Source organism: Chiloscyllium plagiosum, unplaced genomic scaffold (assembly GCF_037043375.1).
Source record: "Chiloscyllium plagiosum isolate Xiang-an unplaced genomic scaffold, Cpla_swu_hap1 HiC_scaffold_45, whole genome shotgun sequence".
Classification (NCBI taxonomy): domain Eukaryota; kingdom Metazoa; phylum Chordata; class Chondrichthyes; order Orectolobiformes; family Hemiscylliidae; genus Chiloscyllium; species Chiloscyllium plagiosum.
The window spans coordinates 35,537,881-35,557,302 of record NW_028270183.1 but is presented as its reverse complement, the minus strand read 5'-3'; the positions used below and the strand labels follow the sequence as shown (position 1 = coordinate 35,557,302).

At 43.2% G+C, this 19,422-nt stretch overlaps 1 protein-coding gene across 6 annotated transcripts in view; it reads right to left on the bottom strand.

Annotated features, from left to right (window-relative positions):
* LOC122552159 (CD209 antigen-like protein C) overlaps window positions 1-19,422 on the bottom strand; it is a 284,890-nt gene that overhangs the window by 28,731 nt on the left and 236,737 nt on the right. For all 6 annotated transcript variants that reach the window (XM_087983484.1, XM_087983486.1, XM_087983487.1 and 3 more), the window contains 2 exons: window positions 13,740-13,811; window positions 5,869-6,017 (listed from right to left, as the gene is read on the bottom strand). In XM_087983484.1, coding sequence (XP_087839610.1) covers window positions 5,869-6,017; window positions 13,740-13,811 — 221 coding nt within the window. The remainder of the gene's footprint in view (window positions 1-5,868; window positions 6,018-13,739; window positions 13,812-19,422) is intronic.

The following is a 19,422-nucleotide window of genomic DNA, read 5'->3' as shown; positions in this document are numbered from 1 at the left end:
AACAAGTCTACACCGACCCACCACCCACCCTGACCCATTTCCCTACATTTACCCCTTCACCTAACACTACAGGCAATTTAGCATGACAAATGCACCTAACCTACACATTTTTGGATTGTGGGAGGAAGCCCACGCAGACACAGGGAGAATGTGCAAACTCTACACAGTCAGTCACCTGAGACAGGAATTGAACCCGGGTCTCTAGCATTATGAGGCAGCAGTGCTAACCACTGTGCTACTGTACAGGATAGATCAAGTGAATCCTTAGAAGAGTACAGAGGAAGTAAGAGTATACTTAAGAGGGAAATCAGGAGGGCAAAAAGGGGACATGAGATAGCTTTGGTAAATAGAATTAAGGAGAATCCAAAAGGTTTTTACAAATATTGTAAGGACAAAAAGGCAAATACGGAAAGAATAGGGCCCCTCGAAGATCAGCAACACATTTTCAGCTCTGATCTCTAGCATCTGCAGTCCTCACTTTCTCCCCTCAAAGATCAGCAAGGCGGCCTTTGTGTGGAGCTGCAGAAAATGGGGGAGATACTAAATGAATATTTTGCATCAGTATTTACTATGGAAAAGGATATGGAAGATATACACTGTAGGGGAATAGATGGTGATATCTTGCAAAATGTCCAGATTACAGAGGAGGAAGTGCTGGATGTCTTGAAATGGGAAAAGATGTATAAATCCCTAGGACCTGTTCAGGTGTACCCGTGAACTCTGTGGGAAGCTAGAGAAGTAATTGCTGGGCCTCTTGCTGAGATATTTGTATCATCGATAGTCACAGGTGAGGTGCCGGAAGACTGGAGGTTGGCAAACGTGGTGCCACTGTTTAAGAAGGGTGGTAAGGACAAGCCAGGGAACTATAGACTGGTGAGCCTGACGTCGGTGGTGGGCAAGTTGTTGGAGGGAATCCTGAGGGACAGGATGTACATGTATTTTGAAAGGCAAGGACTGATTAGGGATAGTCAACATGGCTTTGTGCGTGGGAAATCATGTCTCACAAACTTGATTGAGTTTTTTGAAGAAGTAACAAAGAAGATTGATGAGGTCAGAGCAGTAAATGTGATCTATATGGACTTCAGTAAGGCATTCGACAAGGTTCCCCATGGGAGACTGATTAACAAGGTTAGATCTCATGGAATATAGGGAGAACTAGCCATTTGGATACAGAACTGGCTCAAAGGTAGAAGACAGAGGGTGGTGGTGGAGGGTTGTTTTTCAGACTGGAGGCCTGTGAGCAGTGGAGTGCCACAAGGATCGGTGCTGGGCCCTCTACTTTTTGTCATTTAAATAAATGATTTGGATGCAAGCATAAGAGGTACAGTCAGTAAATTTGCAGATGACACCAAAATTGGAGGTGTAGTGGACAGCAAAGAGGGTTACCTCAGATTACAACAGGATCTGGACCAGATGGGCCAATGGGCTGAGATGTGGCAGATGGAGTTTAATTCAGATAAATGCGAGTGCTGTATTTTGGGAAAGCAAATCTTAGCAGGACTTATACACTTAATGGTAAAGTCCTAGGGAGAGTTGCTGAACAAAGAGACATTGGAGTGCAGGTTCATAGCTCCTTGAAAGTGGAGTTGCAGGTAGATAGGATAGTGAAGAAGGCGTTTGGTATGCTTTCCTTTATTGGTCAGAGTATTGAGTACAGGGGTTGGGAGGTCATGTTGCGGCTGTACAGGACATTGGTTAGGCCACTGTTGGAATATTGCATGCAATTCTGGTCTCCTTCCTATCGGAAAGATGTTGTGAAAACTTGAAAGGGTTCAGAAAAGATTTACAAGGATGTTGCCAGAGTTGGAGGATTTGAGATCCAGGGAGAGGCTGAACAGGCTGGGGCTGTTTCCCTGGAGCGTCGGACACTGAGGGGTGACCTTATAGAAGTTTACAAAATTATGAGGGGCATGGATAAGGCAGGTAGGCAAAGCCTTTTCCCTGGGGTTGGGGAGTCCAGAACTAGAGGGCATAGGTTTAGGGTGAGAGGGGAAAGATATAAAAGAGACCTAAGGGACAACGTTTTCACGCAGAAGGTGGTACGTATATCGAATGAGCTGCCAGAGGATGTGGTGGAGGCTGGTACAATTGCAACATTTAAGAGGCATTTGGATGGATATATGAATAGGAAGGGTTTGGAGGGATATGGGTCGGGTGCTGGCAGGTGGGACTATATTGGGTTGGGATATCTGGTCGGCATGGACGGGTTGGACCGAAGGGTCTGTTTCCATGCTGTACATCTCCATGACTCTATGACCAGGTTATAGTTCAACAGGTGTATTTGGAATCATTCAATTTCCTGGCGCTGCTTCGAAAGCTACTGATTCCAAACAAACCTGTTGGACTATAACCTGGTGTTGTGTGATTTTAACTCTGAGCAAGGAAGGTTACCTCAGAGTACACCGGGATCTAGATCAGATGGGCCAATGGGCCTAGGAGTGGCTGATGGAGTTTAATTTAGATAAATGTAAGTTGCTGCATTTTGGAAAAAGCAAATCAAGGCAGGACTTACACATTTAATGGTAAGGTCCTGGGCAATGTTGCTGAACAAAAAAGCCTTGGAGAGCAAGTTGATAGTTCCTTGAAAGTGGAATCGCCGGTTGACAGGATAGTGAAGAAGGCATTTGGTATGCTTTCCCTTATTGGACAGAGCGTGAGTGTTGGAGTTGGGAGTCATGTTACGGCTGTACAGGACATTGGTTCGGCTACTTTTGGAATATCGTCTCCAATTCTGGTCTCCCTCTGCTCCTTCAATTGTGGAGAACACAATTGAAAGACAGAATTTATAACAAAAGTGTGATGTAACTGAAAAATATCTTGATTGTTTGTTAAGTCTCTCATCTATCAGAATGACCGAGTTAGTATCACTTCTTTCACATGTAAATCGCTCCGAAAGCTAGTGCTTCCAATTAAACCTGTTGGACTATAACCTGGTGTTGTGTGATTTTTAACTTTGTACAAAGAAATGAAACTTGTTGGACCACAGCAGTGGTTCAAGAATGCAGCTGACCACCACCTTCTCAAGGGTAACTGGAGACAGCAGTGTGGCTCCTTGGTTAGCACTGCTGCCTCACAGTGCCAGGGACCCAGGTTCAATTCCACCATTGGGTAACTGTCTGTGTGGAGTTTGCACATTGTCCACATGGGATTCCTCTTGGTGCTCTGGATACTTTCCACATTCCAAAGTTGTGCAGATTAGGTGGATTGGCCTTGCTAAATTGCCCATTGTATCCAGGGATGTGTAGGCAATGTGGATTATCTGTGGGAAATGCAGGGTATAGGGTTGGGTCTGGATGGGATGCTCTTGTGAGGGTCAATGTGGACTTGATGGGCTGAATGAACTGCTGCCACACTGTAGGGAGTCTATGAACTAGGGAACAGCAATAAATGCTGGCCCAGCCAGCGATGCACAAATTACTGACTAAGAAAATGTTGAAATTCCATCTGACTAAATCCATGTTTCTCTCACATGATTTGCCTACATTATGATTTGCCTACATTACTCTTGCTACATATCCCTGATCTCTTGAAGAGCATTAAGGTGGATAAGTCCCCAGGGCCCAATGGTATCTACCTCAGATTATTGAGAGGCAAGAGAGAAGAGTGCTGGAGCCTTGACCAAGACTTGTCTTCATTAGCCACAGGAGAGGTCCTCAAGGACCGGCGAGTAGCTGATGTTATTCCTTTGTTCAGGAAGGGATAATCCAGGAAACAATAGACCGGTGAGTCTCATATCAATGCTTGGGAAATTATTGGACAGAATTCTTTGGGATAGGACTTACACACATTTGGAAAGGCATGGCCTAATTATGGACAGTCAGCCTGACTTGGTGCAGGGCAGGCCAGGTCTAACAAACTTGGTTGAAGTTTTCGAGGAGGTGACAAAGGCAATCAATGACGGTAGTACAGTGGATGTTATCTAGATGGATTTTACTAAGACTTTCGACAAGGTCCCTCATCCAGTAGATTAAGATACATGAGACACCTGGCCTCATGGATTCAGAATTGCCTTGCCCATACAAAGTGGTGGAAGGGTGTTTTACTGGCCAGAGGTCAATGACTAGTGGTGTTCCACAGGGATCTGTAAAGGGACCTGTATTTGCGATATATATACATGATATGGATGAAAATGTAGATGGGTTGGACAGTGAGTTTGCAGGTGACACAAAGATCGGTGGAGTTGTGGATACTATAGAAGGTTGTCAAAGGATACTCTGTGATATAGATTAGTTGCAGATGTGGATGGAGTTATGGCAGAAGGTGTTTACTCTGGGCAAGAGTGAGACTTTGGGAGACCAAATGTTAAAGAAAAGTATACAGTGGATGGCAGGACCTTGAACAGCATTGACATGCAGAGAAGTGTTGGGGTTCAAGTCCATAGCTCCCTGAAAGTTGTCATGCAAGTAGATAAGGTGGTGAAGAAGGTGTATGGCATGCTTGCCCTTATTGGTTGGAGAACTGAGTACAAGATTCAGAATGTCATGTTGCAGATTTATAAGGCTTTGGTTAGGCCATACTTACAGTATTGCATTCAATTCTGGTTGTCACATTACAGGAAGGATATGGAGGCTTTGGAGAGGATGCAGGAGAGATTTACCAGGATGCTGCCTAGATTAGATTACATTACAGTGTGGAAACAGGCCCTTCAGCCCAACAAGTCCACACCGACCCGCCGAAGCGAAACCCACCCATACCCCTACATTTACCCCTTACCTAACACTACAGGCAATTTAGCATGGCCAATTCACCTGACCTGCACATCTTTGGGCTGTGGGAGGAAACTGGAGCACCCGGAGGAAACCCACGCAGACACGGGGAGAACGTGCAAACTCCACACAGTCAGTCGCCTGAGGCGGGAATTGAACCCGCATCTCTGGCGCTGTGAGGCAGCAGTGCTAACCACTGTGCCACCGTGCCGCCCTAGATGAGCTATAAGGAGAAGCTGGACAAACTAGGGTTGTTTTCTCTGGAGTGACAGAGGCTCGGGGAGACTTTTTTTTATAGACAGTGGTAGGAGTCTGGAACAGGCTGCCAGGGATGGTGTTGGAGGCAGATACAATAGGGCCATTTAAGGGACTTTTAGATTGGCACATGAATATGCAAGGAATGGAGGGATATAGACCAAGGGCAGGCTGATGGGTTTAATTTAATGTGGTGTCATGTTTGGCACATCATGGGCCGAAGGGCCTGTTCCTGTGCTATGTTCCTTCTATAGGTTATTTAATTGTCCACCACTTTTCATGACTGGATGTGACAGGACCACAGAGCTGAATTCTGACCCGTTGGTGTGAGCTCACTTAGCTCCGGCTATCACATGTTGCTTATCCTGTTTAGCAAGCAAGTAATCCTGTTTGGTAGCTTCACCAGGGTGAAGTCTCATTTATTTCGGTATGCCTAGTGCTCATGTAGTATGATCTCCTGCACCCTACATTGAACCAAGGTTGGTCTCCTGGCTTGTTGATATGTTGTGTGGGGGATATGCTGGGCCATGATGTTGCAGACTGTGCTGGGGTATGATTCTGCTGCTGTTGCAGATGGCACCCCGTGCCTCATGAATGCCCAGTTATAAGTTTCCAGTTTATTCACAATCTGTTCCATTTAGCATGGTGATCATGCTACACTACATGATACACATTATCCTCATGAGTACACATCCTTGACATTCCCACAAAGAAGGATACTGGACAGGGAGTGGAATCTGACATGAACGCAAATGATCGTCCAAGATTGATTTGAATAATAGGGCAGGATTTGGGCTGATGTTGTTGCACTTTACTTCTTATATTCTCTCTCTCTGAATTCCTGATTTGACATTTTCTGTGAGGTCACTGAGGAATTGGTGAGTTCAAAACTGTTTGAATCTCTTACCTGTTTCCAACGCCTATTAATGACAACAAGATTGGCATCCAGTGATGCACAGGATCTCTGGGCCTCTGTCCAATTCTTGCTTTCTGATGAAAAGTAATAACAGTTTCGTTGAAATCGCCTCCAGTCTTCAGGACACTCCCTCGATAGTTCTGTGAGGACATGGAAATAAATGTTTTGAGGCTGGAAAATCAGTTCACCCAACACAATGGTTTGTAACTGAAGACCTGTAGATCCCAATCCCAGAAGCAACTCGCCAGTCCCAGAATTCACCAGGATCAGTTGATCTTGCAGCAGTTAATTAGAGAGAGCCAGAGGGGGAAGCAGTCAGAGAAGGATTTACAGCGGAGAAGATTTGGTAAGCAGGATAGAAAAGGAGTGAGAAATATAGGGGCCTTGGGTAAGGGTGGTGTAGTGAAGCATGCGAGTAGAGGCTGCAGAGAAAAGGGACATTTGAGAGCCTAGGGCATCACCTGAACAACAAGCTCAGTGTCATTCAATGACTCAGCTAAAAATCACTTGAGGCACCCCTTTAGGAATAAGCTGTTGAGAAGTTTCTAGGTTTGCTTTACACAGTTTAGTTTCATGAAGTATACATGGGGATGCTAGGCTTCACCTGACAAAGGGGCAATGCTCCAAAGCCCTGTGATTTCAAATACACCTTGTGGAAGATAATCCAGTGTAGTGTGACGTCTAAGCTTTCCATGAAGATGGATGAGAAGGGCTGCATGTGGGCCATGCATTGACAGACTGTGGAAGTCAATAATTCTGCTCCTGTTGGTGGCCCATAGCATTTTGTGGATGCCCGGTTTTTGCCAACTAAGTTGCTCATGGACTATCCCATTCTGTGCGGTGACAGTGCCAGACTCCACAATGGAGGGTGTTCTCAATGTGTTAATAGGAGTTTGATTTCTTCAGGACTGTTCCAGTGTTCATTCCTACATGTGTCACAGTGGAGAGACAAAGTCTGTAATGCGTGGGCTGGGTGAGGAAGAGTACAAACAGTATCTGTCATCACAATGATTTCCTCACTGTTAAAGGGCAATTCTGGAGGTTTTCACACTCATCCACTGACTGTACCGCTGAGTAACAATAGACAGTGGGCTCTGAAACCACAGCAGGTCACACTTTGTGCACTGGTACCTTCAGCCCATCCTCCCAGCACGATACAATGTCGAGTTGAAGGTTGAGTGGTGTGTGTGACACTGGGAGACACTCTTGCCCACTTGACCAAAAGCCATAATCCTTTGTGAAGACAGAGGTTAATGTTGAGGACTCGGAGAAATTCTCACATGACTAATTGTCAATCTGATTGGTCAGTTCTGTTGACAATTGGACACTTTAAATACAGTTGATCAGGAATTTCGATGCTACATGGAGCTGAATAGGGTTCTGCAGCTTTCAATCAGCTGAGTCTTATCCTTAACAAAGTTGACAGCAGCATTTCACCTGATTTTATAACTGAAGACCTTACTGATCCACTTCAGAGATCATTAGTAAAGTTTGGTGGGAGTGAGACAGACTACGTAGGTGCTAGCAAGTTCCTGCTGCCTTAAGCACACTGGAGAACCAAGATTACTTTCCTTTGGTAACAACTTGTCCTCACCATTTAACCCTTCAAACACGGCTAACCCTCTAATTAGTCAGACCTGACCTTAAATAAATAACTGAAGTTGTATTTGGGTCTGTCAGGGCACAGGCTCTGAGGAAATCTCCCGATGGAAGCTCAGAGTGGGGCCCGGGCACCTCATTTAAATTCTCCGTGGCAGTTTCCTGTCCAAAATCGATGAAAAGTCCTTATCCCCATTTTACAAAAAGGATACAGAGGCACTGGAGAATATGTGTGAAAGGTTCATGGGGACTATACAGAAGGTGAGAGGCTATTTTTATCGGGGCCCGGTCTTTCAGAAAACAGAAATCTGAGCAGGGAACCTGCAGAGACGTTGAAAATTATATACGGGTTTGACAACATAGACTTCAAGAAGATGTTTCCCTTTGTTAGGAATCAAAGATTAGAGGAGCTACAATGCAGATCTTGCCACCGCAATGAAACGGTTTCAACAAATGCCATAAATACATTACAGATGAAAATAGATGAGCACATCAGGGGGAGTGGAATAGAGGTTACATTGAAAGAGGGAGTTGATGTCAGGCTGGGAGATGTCTAAAATGAAGCATAAACATCAATGTGCATCAGTCAATCCAAAGAAAGTTCAAAAGGCATAATTTTATTGACATCACAACTGAAATTTCTTCAATATTATTAACAATGATGTCCTGGTGATTCATTTTCAATTCCTGAAGAGACTGATGAAACCAGGGTGTGCTGACAAGGCAATGTGACACAGTGGGGCAAGATGGCGGGACACTTTGATGTGCCATTCATACAAAATGAAACTAAAGTGTCCACCAATTGACCTGATCCTCTCTGGATTCCTGGCTTCTGGTCATTAGCAAAGCCCTGGTCTTAGGCAATCGTGGTCACCCAGCAGTAGGGCCGTGGACTGTGTGGGTCAACTGCACCGCAGTTTTTCTAAGTGGGCCAATGAGAAGACACCTCTGGACACCAGCATTTATTAATAAAACTGTTTGGCTGTTGAAAATTATTGGAGAGGATTCGGAGAGACAGGATTTATGATTCGGACAGCACGTTGGTCAGTGGTCAGCACTGCTGCCTCACAGCACCTGGGATCCAGGTTCAACTTTAGCCTCGGGCAGTCTGTGTGGAGTTAACACATTCTCCCTGAGTGTGTGTGGGTTTCTTCCCACAATCCAAAGATGTGCACGTTAGGTCAAATGGCCATGCTAAATTACCCACAATGTTAGGGGATGCATAAGATTAGGTGCATTTGTCGGGGTAAATGTAGAGTAATAGGGTAAGGGAATGGGTCTGGGTGGGTTACTCTTTGGAGTGTCAGTGTGCACTATTGAGCCAAATAGCCTGTTTCCACACTATAGGAATTCTATGATTACTTGGAAAACCATAGTTTGATTAGAGATAATCAACATGGCTTCATGCCTCATAAGCATTATTTAATTCTTTAAGGATGTGACAAACACATTGATGAAGGTAGAACAGTGGATATGGTATACATGGATCTTAACAAGGTGTTTGATAAGGTTCCCCATGGTAGGCTCATTCAGAAATGAGGAGGCATGGGATATGGGGAAATTTAGCTAACTGGATAAAGAATTGGCAAGCCCATAGAAGACAGAGGGTGCCAGTAAAGGGATAGTATTCAGCCTGGAGCTCGGTGACCAGGCGTGTGTCACAGGGATTTGTTCCAGGACCTCTGCGCCTTGTGATTTTTATAAATGAATTGGATGAAAGTAGAAGGGTGGGTAAGTTTGCTGATGACAAGAAGGTTGGTGGAGTGGCGGATAGTGTGGAGGGCTGATTTCGGTTGGAATGGGACATTGACAGGATGCAAAATGGACTAACATGTGGTGGATGGAGTTCAACCTGGAAAAGTGTGAAGTGATTCATTTTGGAAGGTCAAATTTTAATACAGAGTTAAAGGCAGGATTCTGGGCAGTACAGAATTCTTGGTACAGAGAAATCTCAGGGTCCATGTCTGTAGATCCCTCAAAGTTGCCAACCAACTTGATAGGGTTATTAAGAAGGCTTGTGGTATGTTGGCTTTCATTAGCATGGGGATTGGGTTTAAGAGCCACGAGGTCATTGAATCCTATTGATTGGGATTCACTTAGTGTTCTTCTCTAGTTGAAGAAGAATTTGTATGGTGCACCCAGGAGGGTTTTATAGAGCAGTATGTAAATAGTCCAACTCAGGATAGAGCCACACTGGAACTGGTGTTGGGGAATGAGCCCAGCAAGGGGGTTTGAAGTTTCACTAGGGGATTACTCTGGGAATTGTTATGAAGATGTGGGTATACTTTATCTTTAAAAGAGTTAAGAGCTAGCAGAACTACCTGACAGCACCAAGTGTTCAGAATAAAGTAACAATGTAACGCTTGGTCGAAAGCTAGATTATCTGGGTTGCCTGGAAACGACAAAACAGATTCGAATTAGACCAATCAATTTAAACTATGCCCCAAAAAATACCAAACTTCAATCAAGTTTGAATTCAGCATATTGACAACCTGATGCTTCGGGGTTATAAAGGCCCGGGAAAACTGAAAAGGTGGGACAGCTACCAAGCCACCAGTGTCTGTAGACTGCCCAAAGACAAGCTCTCTTAAAGGTACCTTTATCGATCAGTAACCTGTGAAACAGAAATTCCCAAGAAGAAGAAAAGAGGACCAAGGAAGAGAAGCCCCGACATCTGGCTGGTTTTGAAAACTTGAAGTTTTGATAAATCTTAATAGGATGGTTTTATCGGACTAGTATTGTAGAAGGGGAAGGTAAAAGATAGGTTAGAGGAAGGAGTTGTAAATAGTTGTTAGTTAATTATTCTCTGTTATACCTTAAGAAATAAAGTTGTTAATTTTTACTTTAAATAATTCTTGGCCTCTCAAATTTTCAGATTATTGCACGGGATAAACATTTTTTTGTGTTGCTGGTTTTAATTAAGCAGGAAAGGTTTAGCCCATGTCGTAACAGTTTGGGGGCTCGTTGTTGGGATTTTAACTTGTTCAGACAGAATTGAATAAATCTGGGAATACGAAAAATCCCAGCAGATTTAAACACTTGCAGGTTAGTGTCCTTTAACACAGGTGAAGTCCTGGAGGACTGGAGAATTGCTAATTTTGTGACCTTGTTTAAGAAGGATAGCAGGGATAATCCAGGTATTTATAGACCAGTGAGCCTGATGTCAGTGGTAGGGAAACTGCTGGAGAAGATACTGAGGGATAGGATCTATTTACATTTGGAAGAAAATGGGCTTATCAGTGACAGGCAACATGGTTTTGTGCAGGGAAGGTCATAGCTTACCGACTTAATAGAATTTTTTGAGGAAGTGACAAAGTTAATTGATGAGGGATGTAGGTGTCACATACATGGACTTCAGTAAAGCTTTTGATAAGGTTCCCCATGGTAGGCTGATAGAGAAAGTGAAGTCGCAAGGATCCAGGGTGTACTAGCTAGGTAGATAGAAAACTGACTGGGCAGTAGGAGACAGAGAGTAGTCATGGAAGGGAATTTCTCAAAATGGAGAACTGTTTCCAGTGGTGTTCCACAGGGATCCATGTTGGGACCATTGTTGTTTGTGATATACATAAATGATCTGGAGAAAGGTATAAATAGTCTGATTTGCAAGTTTGCAGATGACAGTAAGATTGGCAGAGTGGCAGATCATGAAGGGGACTGCCCGAGAATGCAGCGGAATAGAGATAGATTGGAGAGTTGGGCAGATGGAGTTCAATTAGGCAAATGCAAGATGATGCATTTTGGAAGATCCAATTTAAGAGCTAACAAATGGTAAATGGAAATGCCCTGGGGAAAATTGATATACAGAGAGATTTGTGTTTGCAGGTCCATTGTACCTTGAAGGTGGCAACGCAGGTCGATAGAGTGGTCAAGAAGGCAAATGACATGCTTTCCTTCATCTGTCAGGGTATTGAGTGCAAGAGTTGGCAGGTCATGTTACCATTGTATAGGACTTTGGTTCAGTCACATTTGGAATACTGCATATAGTTCTGGTTGCCACATTACCAGAAGGATGTGGATGCTTTGGAGAGGGTGCAGAGGAGGCTCACCAGGAATGGAGGGTGCTAGATATGAAGAGAGGTTGAGTAGATTAGGATTATTTTCATTAGTAAGATGGAGGTTGAGGGGGTGGGGGGAGGGGGTACCGCATCAAGGTCTACAAAATCATCAGAGGTATAGACAGGGTGGATAGCAAAAAGCTTGTTCCCTAGAGTGGGGGACTAAATTACTGGTTCGTGGTGAGAGGGCAAAATCATTTTGAAGATGTGCGCGAGACGCTTTTTATGCAGAGGATGGTGGGCGACTGGAACGCACTGCCAGCAGAGGTGGTAGAGGTGAGCATGATAGCGTCAGTTCAGATGTATCTAGACAGATACATGATACAGATCCTTAGCAAATAGAGATGGGTTGGCACAGTGGCTCAGTGGATAGCACTGCTACCTCACAGTGCCATGGACCCAGGTTCAATTCCAGCCTCTGACGACTGTCTATGTGGAGTTTTCACATTCTCCCCATGTCTGCGTGGGTTTCCTCCAGGTGCTCCCACTTTCTCCCACAATCCAAAGATGTGCAAGTTAGGTGAGTTGGCCATGTAAATTGCCCATAGTGTTCAAGGAGTATAGGTTACGTGCATTTGGGGTAAATGTAGACTAATAGGGTAGGGGAATGAGTCTGGGTGGGTTACTCTTTGGACAGTCAGTGTGGACATGTTAGGCCAAATGGCCTGTTTCCACATTGTAGGGATATAGGTTTAGATAGAGGATCTGGATTGGCACAGGCTTGGAGGGTTGAAAAACCTGTTCATGTGTTGTAATTTCTTTTTTCCTTGTTATGCTGCAGCCCTTTTCAGTCCTGCTTAGTCCACACTTGGAATACTGTGTTCAGTTCTAGTCGCCTCATTAGAGGAAGGATGTGGAAGCTTTAGACAGGGTGCAGAGGAGATTTCCCAGAATGCTGCTGAGACTGGAGGGCATGCCTTATGAACAAAGGTTGAGGGAGCTTGGGCTTTTCAGATTAGTGCAAAGAAGGATGAGAGGTGACTTGATAGAGGTGTACAAGATGATGAAAGGCATCATCTGGATAAAGTGAATAGTAAGTGATTTTTTTTCCCAGGGCAGAAATGGCAATCACAAAGGGGCATAATTTTAATGTGATTGGAGGAAGGTTTAGAGGAGAGGTCAGAAGTCAGTTCTTTACAGAGGGCGGTGGGTGAATGGAATGCACTGCCAGCAGTGGTAGTAGTTGAGTCAGATACATTAAGCGACTTTTGATTAGGCAAATAGGTGATAGCAAAATGAAGTTATGAAAGTCAATTTGATTTTAAGAGTCGGATAAAAGGTCGGCACAACATCGAGGGCTGAAGAGCCTGTGCTGTGCTGTACCATGTTCTAAAAACTGCACAAGAGCTTCCAACCCAGGAATACAGAAAGGAGGAAATCATTTACTGATATTATCACATCACATAGAAGCACATTTTGCATGAAAAACTGGTAATAACTATTTGTGCTGTATTATCAATTCACTTGGTGCTATGGAAAATAAAGAGCATGAAACCAAGGGAAGGGTTAAAGCATGGAGACCACTGCTGATCTGTTGCAAGCGGTCTGTGGAATGCAAGATGGGATAAGAACAGTGGAATGCTCTTACACCAATTAGCAGAGTAAGGTTGAGGCTGACAGGTCGCTTTGGCAAGATGAGATAACACAGGTATCTCACTTGCTAAGTATCATAACAGCAGGATTGGGACCATAAATATTTGGGACATAACATTAAATATCAAATTAATAGTTAGTAGAGTCAGCCTGCTTGAGACTATTGACAATAAAGACATTAGGAAAATATTAAGTAGGGTCTGGAATGAAAGACCATTGTTGCAAAAGCTGACACTAAATATCTAATCGTGACATTAGAATAACATTAAATAGAATGTAGGAAAAACTATAGGGGCACAACTAAAGAGATAATGGGAACTAACATCACTGGTTTATCGTGTAGCTAGAGTGAGGAGCTTTAATTAATGTAGTTGGACATACTGATAAGCTAACAGAAACATGATAAAAAAGGTATAAAAAACCACAGACCCTGAGGTTCATGGGCATTCAAGTATCTGTTTTCTGTGTGTCACAGTTTTTTGTTTGTAAATAGAAAGACCTACTTCTTGAAGAATTCTCAGTGTTTCCTGGTGATTCTCTACATTTTCTCCACGACAATCCCAGTGCTTACCAATTTGATAGATGTTTTACTCTGTAACAGTAAGAGTAACTTACTCTTCTTCAGCTGTGAAATATCATTCCAAAGTTCATCAAGTGATCTGTTTGTCTTCTCAGTTAATCCTGTAACTGAAAGTGGAACAACAATTTAGATGACATGATGGTCTAACTCCAAGAGGTCACCATCAGCATCCTGTGGCAGATGCTTATGGTCTAAATCAGAAATGAAAAATCAGCATAAAGTGACTGTCCTTCCCTCTGTTCCCATTCTGATTCTTTGAAGTGTGATGTACACGATCAGAACACATAAATATTGGTGAATGTTTCCCAAAGTACAGAGGATGGCAGGAATATCCTATCAGGAGAGGTTGATTCAACAGGGCCTGTATTCACTTGAGTTTAGAAGGCTGAGAGGGGATCTGATTGAAATGTACATAATTCCAACAGGGATGGACAGACTAGATGTAGAAAGGATATTTTCCTCATTGTGAAGTCAAAAACAAGGGGGGCACAGTCTCAGATACAGGGTGGACCATTTAGGATTGAGACCAGGAAACATTTCTTCACTTTGAGGCTGGTAAATCTGTGGCATATGTTGGCACAGAAGGCTGTGGCAATTGGTCACTGAATATATTCAAAAAAGAGATTTTAAACACCTCCACAGATCTCGATAACTCATCACCAAGTCACTATTGCCTTACACATGGTTAGTACTTGACTAGTCCAGCTTCCTCACAGCCAGCTCTCAGAGCGAACAGCATGATATTTCTGACACTTCTGTTTATATCTGTCAGCCAGGGCTCCCTGATTGTACCAGGTTAACAGCCCCAATCAGGGAACTCATATCCTATGAGTCCTATTGGCTGACCTTATTCCAATCACTAAACCCTTCCCCCTCTAAATCCAGGAACGTAGGCATGTTCTTTTTCTCATAGCCTCTCCTGGGGATTTTTCACACTGGGTACGGTTCCTCCGACTCAGCATCGGATATGGGCAGGACGTACTGCACTGTAGTCTGCCTCTTGGACTTGGAGTGTCTCAGAAGATCAAGGCTTCTATGATGTGACATCTACTGTGTCTGACTCAGAGTCCAAGGTTTCTTCAATGTGAGGCAGTGGGAGTGATCCCGTGGGTTCTGACAACCTTCCTGGCTGTTCTGATCAGCCGGGTATGTTGAGGAAAGCTTGTCTGCTGAGTCAGTATGGGTGGAAGTTAGGAACAGCAAAGGAGCAGCCACCTCATTGGGGATTTTCTACAGACCCCCTAATAGCAGTGGAGAGATTGAAGATCTCATAGGCTGGCAGATTTTGGAAAAATGCAGATGTAGCAGGGTTGTTGTTATGGATGACTTCAACTTTCCCAACATCAACGGGAACCTCCTTAGTGCAGATGGTTTCGATGGAGCCATTTTTGTCAGGTGTGTTCAGGAGGGTTTCCTTACTCAGTATGCAGACAGGCTGACAAGGGGAGAGGCCATTTTGGATTTGGTGCATGGCAATGAGCCAGGACAGGTGTCAGATCTCACAGCGGGAGAGCACTTTGGTGAGTGACCACAACGGCCTCACATTTACTATAGCCATGGAGAGGTAAAGGAGCAGTTACCATGGCAAAATATTTAATTGGGGAAAAGGAAATTATTACATTATCAGACATGAGTTGGGAAGTACAGATTGGGAGCGTTTGTTCCACAGAAAGGGCACAACAGATATGGGGAAACTGTTTCAGGAACAGTTGCGAGTGATGCATAAATTTGTTCCTCTGAGGCAGGCAAGAAGGGGTAAGATTAAAGAGCTTTAGATAACGAGAACAGAGGTGCTTCTCGTCAAAAGGAAGCAAACAGCTTATGTAAGGTGGAGGAAGCAAGGATTTAGCACAGCTTTAGAGGTTTACAGGTTTACAGGTCTCCCTAATCCTTCCTTGGCGGGAAGGATTAGGGAGAACCCAAAGGCATTTTACTCATATATGAGGAATGAGAGAATGATCAGGGAGAAGGTAGGACCAGTCACGGATAGCGTAGAGAACTTGTGCGTGGAGTCTGAGCAGATAAGGGACCCCTAAATGAAAATTTTGCTTCAGTTTTCACTAAGGAAAGGGACCTTGTTGTGAGTGAGAACTTTGAGGAGCTGGGAAACAGGCTTGAACAGATAGAGATTGAGGAGGATGATGTGCTGGAAATTTTGGCAAACATTAAGACTGCTAAGTCCTCAGGCCTAGACCAGATTTATCTTAGGTTGCTCCGGGAAGTGAAAAAGGAGATTGCTAAGCTGCTGGTGAACATATTTGCTTCCTCACTCTCCACGGCAGTTGTACTGGAGGATTGGAGGGAGGCGAATGTTGTTCCTCTTTTCAAGAAGGGTAATAGGGAAATCCCTGGAAATTACAGACCAGTCAGTCTTACATCTGTGGTCAGCAAAGTTTTGGAAAGAATTCTGAGGGATAGGATTTATGACTATATGGAAAAAACATAGCATGATTAAAGGCAGTCAGCATGGCTTTGAAGGGGGCAGGTCATGCCTCACCAATCTTATTGAGTTCTTTGAGGAGGTGACGAAACAGGTTGACGAAGGTTGGACTCTGGCATTGATGTATATGCACTTCAGCAACCATTTGATAAGGTGTCCCATGGTAGGCTTATTCATAAAGTCAGGAGGTATGGGATACAGGGAGATTTGGCTATCTGGATTCAGAATTGGTTGGCTGACAGAAGGCAGAGAGTGGTTGTAGATGGAAAGTACTGTGTCTGGAGGTTATTGGTGAGTAGTGTTCTGCAGGGCTCTGTTCTTTGCCTCTGCTCTTTGTAGTTTTTATAAATGACTTGGATAAGTAGGTTGACAGGTAGGTTAGTAAATTTGCCAATGACACAAAGGTTGGAGGTGTCATTGATAGTATCGAGGGCTGTTGAAGGCTGCAGTGCGTCATTGACAGGATGCAGAGCTGGGTGAGAAATGGCAGATGGAGTTCAACCTGGACAAATGCGAAGTGATGCAAAAGTGCATCAACTCATATTGCCAGTGGGTTATAGAAAGATGATGTTGCGAGGTAGTGCATCAGCTACCAGCAGGGGTCATTTAGGAATGAGAAAAACAGAAGCTAAAATGCAAAAGCATTTTTGCTGGCCTGGACTGCACAAGGTTGTAGTTGAATTTTGCCAGATATGTCAGATATGTCCAGGTAATTGGAAAACCACAGGCAGAAATAAAATCTGAACTTTTAATCGCTATTCCTGCATTTGAGGAACCTTTTATAAGAGTCTTAATTGATTGCGTAGGACCCCTACCTAAAACAAAAAGTGGGAATCAGTATTTGTTAACAATAATGGATGTGACGACTAGATTTCCAGAGGCTGTTCCATTACACAACATCACAACTGAATGGATTATAGAGAAACTCAAATTTTTCACTAGATATAGACTACCCACAGAGATACAATCAGATCAAAGATCAAACTTCACAGCAAAATTATTCAAGATGTTATGGACAGCTTAGAAATAAAACAATTGAAATCTACTGCATACCTTTCAGAGTCGCAGGGAGCGCTTGAAAGGTGGCAATAGAAAGGTGGACCATGTTGAGGACTTATAGTCAAGACTATCCAGATATTTGGGATAAGGGAATTCCATTTGTGTTTTTTGTGATCAGAGATGCACCAAATGCATCAGCCAAATTCAGTCTGTTTGAATTAGTTTTTGGGCATGAAGTGAGAGGACTGCTAAAATTGATTAAGGAGAAATTGGTAAGTCAGAATTCAGAAACCACATATTTGTACTGTGTGTCAAATTTTAGAGATCAATTAAATAGAGAGGGGGAATTAGCTAGATAGTATCACAGCATACAATAAACTGGAAGCAGAAAAGAAATCAAAAACTGGCAATTTTGCTATCAGGAATAAGGTGTTGTTGTTACTTCCAGTGATAGGTGAACTTTTAAAAGTGTGGTTTTGTGGACCTTATTAAGTCAAAAGGAAATTGAGTGAGGTGAACTATTTGATAAGGACTCCAGACAGAAAGAAGTCTCACAGAGTGTGCAATTTCAATCTGCTCAAAAGATATTTTGACAGGGAAGGAAAGCCAAAGGAGACTGTGTTATTGGTTCCAACGCAGAGTAAAGAACCAAGTTCAGAGGATTCTGAATTGGACATTCCACAAATTAAATTGGACGTTGAGGAAATTGTCATAAATTGAGATAAATTATTGAGTTACTTTCCAGAGAAAACCGAAATGACCTGAGTTATTACTATCACATGGGGAGATATATGGAAATAACCTGGGAAGTACTAATCTAATTATGCATAATATAGATATAGAAGATGCTATTCCTATTAAGCAACATCCTTACAGGCACAACCCTCTAAAGTTGGCACAGGTTCAAAAGGAGGTTGAACGCATGCTCCAAGATGATAAAATTGAAGTGAGTTACAGGGACTGGAGCTCGCCCATTGTAATGGTGCCAAAACCAGATGGTACCCATTGGTTACATGTGGACTATTGCAAAGTCAATGCAGTTACAAAGACTGATGCATATCCGATTCCGCATTTGGAAAACTGTGTTGAGAAGGTGGGACAACCAACTAATATTTGTAAGTTGAACTTGCTCAGAGGATGCTGGCAGGTACCTTTGTCAGAACGAACAAAGTCAATTTTGGCTTTTGTAATGCCGAATGGACTGTATCAGTTTAAAGGCATGCAATTTGGTATGAAAAATGAACAAGCCACATTTCAGAGACTAAGCAATAAGGTCATTGCCAGAATACCTAATTATGTCATGTATATATTGAAGGCCTGGTGATTTTTAGTCACACATGGAAGGGACATATGCAACATTTATCGGACATGTATGATTGACTTCGGAAGGCAGGCTTGGTGATAAACATGGCTAAAAGTGAATTTGCCGAAGTCCAAGTCACCATCCTATGCCATGTTTTTGAATATGGACTAATGGCCTAATGGGATGCAAAAACAAAGATAATTGGGGTGTTTCCCATACCATCGACAAAAAGAGCAGTACTACAGTACCTGGGAGTGAATGGATTTTATCGAAAATTCGTACCAAATTTGAGCAGTGTCGCTGCTCTGCTCACTGAGTTGCTAAAGAAAGGCAAGAGGTTTCAGTGGACAACAGACTGTCAGAAGGCATTTGACAGCCTGAAAGCTGTGGTAACCAATGCCCCAGTACTAGCCACACCTAATTATCAAAGACATTTAAGGTAGCTATAGATGCAAGTGATGTGGGTGTCAGTGCTGTGCTCCAGTAAGAAGACAATGAGAAAATAGAAAGACCTGTCAGATATTTTTTCAGGAAACTGAACATTCATCAGCAGAAATATTTGACAGTTGAGAAGGAGACTTTGAGCTTGGTGTTGGCATTAGAACATTTCAAAGTTTATGTTACCAATCACGAATATGAGACAATCATATTCACTGATCATAACCCATTGAAGTTTGTACAGAAATTTAAGGACAAAAATACCAGATTGTTTAGATGGAACTTGTTGCTACAGCCATTCAATGTGAAAATTGTGCAGGTGGCAGGACGAGAAAACATTATTGCTGATGCATTATCAAGACTCGAATGAGAAATGGAGGCATTCAGTGGCAGGAGTACAACAGATTGAAATGGAATTAGTGTTGCATATTTGTAGTCAATGTAATGCATGAGTGTTGTAGAGTAAGATTAAAGAGTTTTAAAATGAAGCCATCTTTGGATATTGATGATTCATCTCTTTTTAAGGGGGAAGGTGTGA